Source organism: Macrobrachium nipponense, chromosome 3 (genome assembly GCF_015104395.2).
Source record: "Macrobrachium nipponense isolate FS-2020 chromosome 3, ASM1510439v2, whole genome shotgun sequence".
NCBI classification, from domain to species: domain Eukaryota; kingdom Metazoa; phylum Arthropoda; class Malacostraca; order Decapoda; family Palaemonidae; genus Macrobrachium; species Macrobrachium nipponense.
In genome coordinates, this window is record NC_087202.1 from 135,315,639 (window position 1) to 135,325,528 (window position 9,890).

The 9,890-nt window shown below is 34.4% G+C and overlaps 1 protein-coding gene and 1 pseudogene across 1 annotated transcript in view; one reads left to right on the top strand and one right to left on the bottom strand.

Moving 5' to 3' along the window:
• The window catches only part of LOC135222101 (POC1 centriolar protein homolog A-like), a 57,915-nt gene extending 56,853 nt beyond the window's left edge, over positions 1–1,062 (top strand). The window contains exons 5-6 of the mRNA XM_064260272.1: positions 571–731; positions 844–1,062. Of these exons, the coding sequence (XP_064116342.1) occupies positions 571–731; positions 844–1,050 (368 nt within the window). The 3' untranslated portion in view covers positions 1,051–1,062. The remainder of the gene's footprint in view (positions 1–570; positions 732–843) is intronic.
• Positions 1–9,890, bottom strand: part of LOC135222076 (POC1 centriolar protein homolog A-like) — a 158,555-nt pseudogene that overhangs the window by 93,977 nt on the left and 54,688 nt on the right.

Below are 9,890 nucleotides of genomic sequence, written 5' to 3' on the forward strand. Positions count from 1 at the left end.
TGTGACTATCCTACGAGATGGTTGTTGATCATCGTGTCAAAAATTTCACCCGAAGGAAAATATTTCATAACTTACATAAATAATATATAACATTTTAAAAAGGTAAAAAATCTTTTCCTCAGACAAACTAATGGCTCTCCATGAAACATTTCAAATAATTTGCTCCTAATATTTGTGTTTGTTGAGATTACCAAACAAATGTAATACTTAACTGGACCAAAATTGGGGTATGTATGCTGATTTCTTTTTGCACAGGTCATTGGAACCTAATCCCTGTGCAAAAAGAGGGACTACTGTATACTTACCCAGTATACTAATTACGAACAAAGCCCACCCACTTCCCCTCACATGGACTAAGGTTTAGGGTATAGATAAAATTGGTTTATGGGCTGTAGTTATTCTCTTATCCCGAAAGTGGGACGGGCTATTCACCTACATAAATAATAGACTATCACTACCACTAGTTGTCAAAATTTAAGCTGCTTCGAGTAGAAACTCTTAGCTACGTAAGGTGAGTACATATAGTATACAAAATCTCATTTTATCATAGAAATATCATTTTGATTTCAGGTCATATTCTGTTAACAAGCTCTGCAGATGGAACCTTGAAAATATTAGATTTATTAGAAGGTCGCCCTATTTATACACTACATGGACATCAGGGTGCTGTTCCATCCTGTGACTTTGCTGCTGATGGAGAGTATTTTGCATCAGGTGGCAATGACAAACAGGTAATGTTTTAGGACTTGATGTATCAATATTTTTTTCATTGTAATGCAATAGTTCACCTGTGGTATACTACTGTAGTTATAATATGATACATATCACATTTATTCACTACAGGTAATGGTGTATAAAACCAACATCGAGTCAGTGGAGTTGTGTGAAACCTTGTCCGTCACAGAGGATTCTCGTTACCATAAGCCTCATGACATAACTGTATCGGTACCAGCAGAAGAAGATTCAGATGATGATGTAGCTGTCATTGGAACTCATGATGGAAGTCAAGCACACCAACAGCAAGACACAAAAAACCGTCAGGTTTGTTAGCTTTTGTTTTTACATTTTCAGTCATCACTACGTAGTGTTGTACATATTAGACTTCATGGTAAACTGAATCAGAAATTATATATTAATGGTATACGTACTGTATGCACTGAAAATACTTATCTCTGTCACAGAGCTGTATGGTCTCTTGTAGAGAGACCATATATTAACCCTCTTACGCCGAAGCCCTAAAAATCAAAACCTCTCCTGTATGCCGGCGCCGGTTTGGAGTGAGCGCGGAACCGGAAAAAATAATTTTTTCAAAAAATCACAGCGCGCTTAGTTTGAAGATTAAGAGTTCATTTTTGGCTCATTTTTTTTTCATTGCCTGAAGTTTAGTATGCAAATCATCAGAAATGAAAAAATAATATCATTATCATATGTAAATAATGCGATATATGGTAGCGAAAAAAAAAAAAAATTCATAGATAATGTATTCAAATCACGCTGTGCAAAAAACGGTCAAAGCTAACGAGTTACTTTTTTTGTCGTTGTATTGTACACTAAATTACAATCATTTTGATATATAATCATAGTAAAACAATAAAAGCAACACCGGAAAAATATTATCACAAAATGATGTATGAATTCGTAACGAGCGGACGTAAAAAAATTTATTTCAAAAATTCACCGTAATTCTAAATAATGTTCTAGAGACTTCCAATTTGTTTCAAAATTAAGACAAATGATTGAATATTACGATACTGTAAGAGTTTTAGATTAGAATTGCAGATTTCGACCATTTCGGACGAGTTAAATTTGACCGAATGTCGAAATTTTAATATATATATCATATGCACATATTTCGAAGATGGAAAAAAGCTACAACCTTCAATTATTTTTTATTGTATTCTTCATGAATTTGCGCACATTTTGATATATGAAACTCTATAAAAAGGCTAATATGAAAAGGAGCAAATATTAGGATAATGCCATGTACGTATTTCGGAGACTTGCGGCGCGAATCTGCGCGCGGAGTGAAGGTAAATATATTTTTCAAAAATTCACCATAAATCACAATATTGTTTTAGAGACTTCAAATTTGTTTCAAAATGAAGATATATGACGGAATATTACTAGGCCGTAGAGTTTTAGCTTACAATTGCGTTTTTCAACTATTTCGGTAGAGTCAAATTTGACCGAACGTGGTCTATTTATACAGTGATTTATATGCAAATATTTCAAAAAAATAGAAAAGCTACAACCTTCAATCATTTTTAGTTGTATTCTACATGAAATTGCGCACATTTTTATATATAAAACTTTTTGTAACAGCTAATTTTAAATGGTGCAAACATTTCGACAATCGCACAAAAAAATTTGATTTTTTCGGAAGAGTTACCGCGCGAACGTAATTTTTTTTTTTTTTTTTCATAAATTCACCATAAATCGAAATATTGTGCTAGAGACTTACAATTTATTGCAAAATGAAGGTAAATGATTGATATTACTAGAATATAAGAGTTTTAGCTTACAATTGCGTTTTTCGACCATTTCGGTAGAGTTCAAAGTTGACGAAAGTTGAAATTTTTGCACTTAACGTTATTTATATGAAAAATATTTCAAAACTGATAAAAGCTACAACCATGGGTTGTTTTTGTTGTATTGTGCATGAAATTGCGCACATTTCCATATATAAAACTTTATGTAACGGCAAATTTAAAAGGGTGCAAACATTAGGACAATCGCACGAAAAAATTTATCGGAAGAGTTATCGCACGAACGTAAGGAAAAAGTTTTTTCATAAATTCACCATAAATCGAAATATTGTGCTAGAGACGTCTAATTTGTTGCAAAATGAAGGCAAATGATTGAATATTACTGTAATATAAGAGTTTTAGCTTACAATTGCGTTTCTCGACATTTCTGTAGAGTCAAAGTTGACGAAGGTTGAAATTTTGCACTTATCGTTATTTATATGAAAATATTTCAAAATTGATAAAAAAGCTACAATCATGAGTATTTTTTTAGTTGTATTGTGCATGAAATTGCGCACATTTTCATATATAATACTTCATGTAAAGGATAATTTAAAATGGTGCAATAATTATGTCAAAGTGACGAAATAATTTCCGAGATGTGTCACTGATACTTTTTAGTGCGATAAGAAAGAAATTCGCGCTTGCGCGCTGGCGCGCCTGCGTAGCGATTGTAAAACAAAACAACGCCTTGATCCGTGAACTCCCCAGCATCCCCCAAGGCGCGTGATACAAAAGTTTTCGGCTGGTAGGCCTATAAGTATTTCCGCGAATAATTTAAAAAAAACTTTTTGAGCCGACGTATGATACGTCCAATCGCATACGGGAGACATTTGACTCGACGTTTAATACGTCCAATCGGCGTAAGAGGGTTAACCTGTGACTTATTCCTTTGCATGCACATACTGTAAAATTGTTATACATCATAGTACATCTCAAACTCTTGGATTTATTAGTAAAAGTGATTACCCAAAGAGTTATAGTAGAAAATTTAGAATAGAATAGTACTTACCTTGTGTAATCAGTTATAACTTTGAGTGTCAGGCAAAGAATGCACAATTAGCTTTTCTTAATCCACAAACTCACATGTGAATGAAGTGATACAAAGCATACAGGGTTTCGAATACTGTCCATATCTGACCCAATTAATGTTAATGAAATTAATATAAATCAAAACTCAATATTCTGTACTGCAACACAGTATGGTGCGTTATACTCAACTGTACTAATTACATCTAGTATAGAAGTTAATGCATCACTGTCTCCCACCTCTTTAGCTAATACAGTATTAGAATTTCTGTTATGGTATTCTTTAATTTCTGAATCTTGTATCAGAACCACTGAACAAATACTTTGATATCATGCATTAATTGTTTTGTCCGCACTATTTAATAGCATTACGTATTGCTATTATCACTACTCTTTCCAGCTTTTGCTACATTTTCACATTGTCTGGGCCTTTTCATAGAATTGGTAGTAAGTGCACAAATTACCCCTGGTCAAAGAGCTGGCTTATTATAGAAGTACTGTTGAGGGTTGTGGAAGTTAAAAACCAGTAACACCCTCAATGTTAAACTACATATTACAGGGTTTGATAACCAGGTAAATTATCCAGAATGAAGCATTTATAAGGAATTCTTTGCTTATTAATATTACTATTCTTCTTATTCTTCTTCTTCTTCTTCTTCTTCTTCTTTCTTCTTCTTCTTCTTCTTCTTCTTCTTCTTCTTCTTCTTCTTCTTCTGTTTTTTTTTTTTTTTTTTTTTTTTTTTTTTTTTTTTTTTTTTTTTTTACTAAATATCCCATATACTGGCAACTAGGAACTATCCCACTGCAAACCACACCACTTACTTAACTGCGTATAAGACAACCTTTAAATCCTAAAATTCTCCCATAATTATTGGGGGTTGTCTTATATGTACTACCATTCTAAACATAAAACCTAGAATTCTAAGTGATGTTTATCAGTAGGCTAGCTTCGGCCTCAGTGCGATAACCACCAACATTAACTGATAATAAAGGTAATGAAACCATTTTTACGTTATATATTAATGGCGTATTCAAGAAATAATTCCTTGCGAGCCAGCAGAGAAAATGTAAACTTCGAGTTACAGTTGCACTCACAGAAACATTTATCTTTCAGTAAACTTCCATAAATTTTAATGTTAGTGTAATTACAGTCATACAGTAGTAACATTTAACCTAATGTATTCACTTTTCAATAAAAATTCATTATCATTATTTTGCTGAAATAATAATTTTGACAACTGTTTAGAACAATTCAGTCATACGATAATTTATCATGTACAATAATGATCGTACTTTACACTAACCTCTTTTTCTCCATCTCTTTATCCCTTCTTCTAGTTTAATGAGTAAAAAAGTAAGACAATGATAAATGTATGATTACTAATGCTGTGCTTTTTGAGTAAATACGTAGTCATAGACAACCAAACAAAAAACAGCTGTTTTGCTATGAACAACCGAATCCGATAACAACAGTATACAGTACTGTATACCCTTATTTGCTATGGAGAAAAGATTGGCAAAGAAATATGCAGTATTTGTCGGGGATGGGTACTAAACTGCCTCACGAATAGCTAAAATCCATGAATACATAAAAACCCCTCTAAAAATTAAAAATGCTTAGAACTAAATTTGAAAGTTAAAACACAACAAAACCCCTCACTTATACCTGAGTTTTGTAATAGTTATATCACAAAAAGTGCATTTAGTCACAAAAATTATATGAAAATACAGTAATTTGTGAATATTTGTCTGAAAAATATCACAAGTAGGCAAATTTTCCCTGAATAATAGGTATATGTATATATATAGCCCATACGCAAATCGTGAGTCAGCGAATAGTGAGGGTTGACAGTACTGCTAACTTTAAGCTGCAAGTTATAGCTGACGCTGAGAAAACAATGTTCAAGCTTCTAATGACCATAAATTATCGTGCGTCGACAATGTGGATGAAACTCCGAAAATTCATAAAGTCATCAAACATGATCATAAATAAAATTGGAGAGAAAAGTATTTTAATCAAAACTGCTGGGCATGAAAGAAAACATTTTACTGTTGTTTTAATGTGTATGGCAGATGGGATGAAATTTTCCCCCATGGTCATCTTAATTGATGCAGAAATCAAAATTCCCAAGTGGTATCATTGTCCACGTTCATGAAAACCTAAATAATGTAAATGGCACATGATCGGTTTGTATTTTAAAATACAATAGTAGTACGAGAATACTGAACATTCAATACTTTTGGATACAGTGAAGTAAAGCATAACACACTTAAAGATCCATTAAAAAGATGCATATTCGTTATGTTTGTAGTATTTTATATTACGGTACTAATATGTGAGTATTACATAGGCTAATTATATATCTTGTGTATGATGTGACCCCGTTAAAATAGCTTCAAAATGAGGTCTTGAAAAGTTGCATGATATGCAAGTATATATGGTAACCAAAAGCTATCCTATCCACAGATGGTTCTGCAATTTAGTAGTTGTCTTATACAAGCAGTCCCCCAGTTATCGGCAGGGGTCCCGTTCCTTGAGGGGTGCTGATCAACGAAGAAAACTGCCATTAACCAAAACTCTGGGATTTATGGCGCCTCGTTATAAAACTGGATCACCATTACTGTAGATATGTAAATTCATGAAAATTTGCTATAATTTTTCACCTAGTCTGATCTAAAGGTCGTCTTATACATGGAAATATGCAGTATTCAGGTGAATGAATATATCCACGAAATGCCCAAAACCATCATAACAAATGTAACTTAATACTCCATGTAATCAAAATCCAAAAGTATTTACTAGGTGTAACTTTGCTTGTGCATGGCATTTTCCCTTTGTTTGTTTCATTGGAAAGAGAGCATCTCTTATTGAATTCTCTGGCATGAAGCTAAGTTAACAATTATTAAAATGAATAGGTATTCTAAACCCTTCCACTAGTGTTTCCATACTTTCATTCTGTGTAATCTTATGTACATACTACTATATTTTTCCCATTGCATCGGATCAGTCCTTCATTTACATAACATACTTCTCTTTTTATGCACAGTACTTTACTGAAACCCAGTTAATCTTTCAGTCATATGCATGGAGTAACATTTTTATTACTGCTAGTTTAGTAATAAGTAGAGTATTTCAAATGACAAGAAATGGTATAGCCCATAGTAAATTGAAATGGGAATAACCAAATTGTAGCCAAAGTCTAAACTACACCATCAGATTTTTATGTACTCATTTTGATCGACATTCAAGATATGACATTGCATTGAGTATACCAATGAGTACATAAATTATATCAACTTACTAAGCGTGGCCTCCTTTCCACTATTCTCATCCAAAGAACATTATAGAAAACACTTCTCTATCATGAGATGTGCATATCCTAAGAAGGAATTTCCCCAAATGAACTTCAAGATAGGAATAATGAATTGCTTATGAAATGGAGATCCCGATGACTTCTCGGAGATCGTTGGACTAGATCTTATCCATATGACCATTTGCTTGAGCTAACACGACTCGACTTAACTCTGCTGGAGATGTGACTAAACTGCCCGACTGACCATTGTTGGTTGACACCAAAACATTCAGCCTAGCATCCAAAACAACGAAAGAACTAATAGCCGGTAATTAAGAGCTATTACACACATACAGGCTGGTCCCCGGGTTACGACGGTTCCAGGCTTACGACGTTCCGAGGTTACGACGCTTTTTCTTAAATATTCAATGGAAAAATCCGTCCTGGGTTACGACGCTTGTTCGAGGTTACGACGCTGACGCTTCCGACGCTCCGAGTTAACGACGCTTTTAAAAAACGCATACTATGATAAAAATCCTTTATAGTTTAGCACAGTATAATTAATAAAAATAAGTTTCTGGTTAATTACACAAAATTTTGAGATTATGATGATTTTCGACACTTTTTATGTTGTATTTTTCTATGTTTTTTAGTGGACGCCTCATATGCGGAACTAGTTTCCGAGCGAATGAATACATACTAGTTTACATATAACAGTCCAAAAGCGCAAATAATGAAAAAATCATTGCTTGTTTCCAGTAATAATAACAAAACGAAGTTTCTGGTTAGATTACAACGCAAATTCCAAGTATCCAAAGAGAGACATTATCCAGTAATTGATCAGAGGAGAGGAGAGAGAGAGAGAGAGAGAGAGAGAGAGAGAGAGGCGTCTTCCGAGCTCCGAGGTTAAGGACAGAGAAGTGTTCGTTTCGTTAAAACGTTTGAGATTATGAATGATTTTCGACACTTTTTATGTTGTATTTTTCTATGTTTTTTAGTGACGGCCTCATATGCGGAAACTAGTTTCCGAGCGAAAATGTAATACATACTAGTTTACATATAACAGTCCAAAAGCGCAAATAATGAAAAAATCATTGCTTGTTTCCAGTAATAATAACAAAACGAAGTTTCTGGTTAGATTACAAACGCAAATTCCAGTATCCAAAGAGAGACATTATCCAGTAATTTGATCAGAGAGAGAGATGAGAGAGACGAGGAGAGAGAGATAGGAGAGGAGAGAGAGAGCAGAGAGAGAGAGATAGAGAGAGAGAGAGAGAGAGGCGTCTTCCGACGCTCGGAGTTAAGGACAGAGAAGTGTTCGTTTCGTTAAACGGTTTGAGATTATGATGATTTTCGACACTTTTTATGTTGTATTTTTCTATGTTTTTTAGTGACGCCTCATATGCGGAACTAGTTTCCGAGCGAATGAATACATACTAGTTTACATAATAACAGTCCAAAAGCGCAAATAATGAAAAAAATCATTGCTTGTTTCAGTAATAATAACAAAACGAATTTTTTGGTTAGATTACAACGCAAATTCCAAGTATCCAAAGAGAGACATTATCCAGTAATTTGATCAGAGAGAGAGAGAGGAGAGAGACGAGAGAGAGAGAGAGAGAGACTTGAGAGAGAGAGAGAGAGAGAGAGTAGGAGGCGTCTCCGACGCTCCGAGTTTAAAAGGAAACAGAGAAGTGTTCGTTTTTCGTTAAACGGCCTCTGACTCATGCCAGTAAATGTTTTGTTGATACTATATATAAGCCTATTTAAGATACGTTTTTTACTTTAATTAGTCTATATGATACGTAAATAGTAATCAAACTGTTCTTGTAGCCCTCAATATTAGGCAAAATCGAAGTATCCAAGAGAGACTTATCCAGTACGTAATTTGATCAGAGAGAGAGAGAGAGAGAGAGAGAGAGAGAGAGAGAGAGAGAGAGAGAGAGAGAGAGACGCTTTGGCAACAATGGTCTCGGGGGTTTTATAGCTTCCTTCTGCTTGATGATCGTGGATATTGTAGAAGGATTTCGACCATACTCTTGCCAAATCGACGATACGAACGCCACGTTCATGCTTTGCTATAATTTCATGTTTTTGCTTCCATCGAAATCATTTTCTTTGGGTTTTTTCTTATCACCTGCTTTGTCTTTAGCTTTGAGACCCATGGTTAATAATAAAATAGACAAAATAACACGAAAAAATAGGCGCAAATACAACGAACTAAACAAACAACGTGTTAACATGCAGCACCAACAACAAACAGACTGAACGCCATTTATCGGTCGCCTATACAACTAACACTCATCGCAAAATCGTATCTCAAATATTTCGTTGTATATCAAAGCTTGTATTTTCGCAAATTTTCTGTTATATCTCAAAACATTCGTATATTAGGGCAATCGTATGTCAAGTTTCCAATGTAATTTGATCAGAGAGAGAGAGAGAGAGAGAGAGAGAGACGCTTTGGCAACAATGGTCTCGGGGATTGACGTAACGTTTATTTTCTGAACAGATAGGACAGAGAAGTGTCGTTTCATTAAACGGCCTCTGACTCATGGCAGGAAATGTTTTGTTGATACTAATATATAAAGCCTATTTAAAGATACATTTACTTTAATTAGTCTATATGATATGTAAATAGTAATCAGCTGTTCTTGTAGCCCTCAAGATTTTGCAAAATCACTCCAGGTTGTACATAAACTTCAAGAATGTAGTGTCACCAAGAGGATTACAATAGTTTTTACCTTCAAGAACCAGCATTCTTTTATGAAAATAACTCCAGTTGTACATAAAACTACAGGAAACAACAGTAGTGTAACCAAAGGATTACAAGTAAGGTTTTTTATAACTTTTTTATTAGTTTAAGACATATTTCCAAGTGTCGTTCCGGCTTACCCCCCCCCCCCCCTGGACGATTTTCGGCTTACGGACGCGTCTCAAGAAAACGGAACCCCCGTCGTAACCCGGGGGACTGCCTGTACTTACAAACTAATAGTACATGAAATAATTAAACATCGCTTTCTTTTCCTAACTAAATACAAAT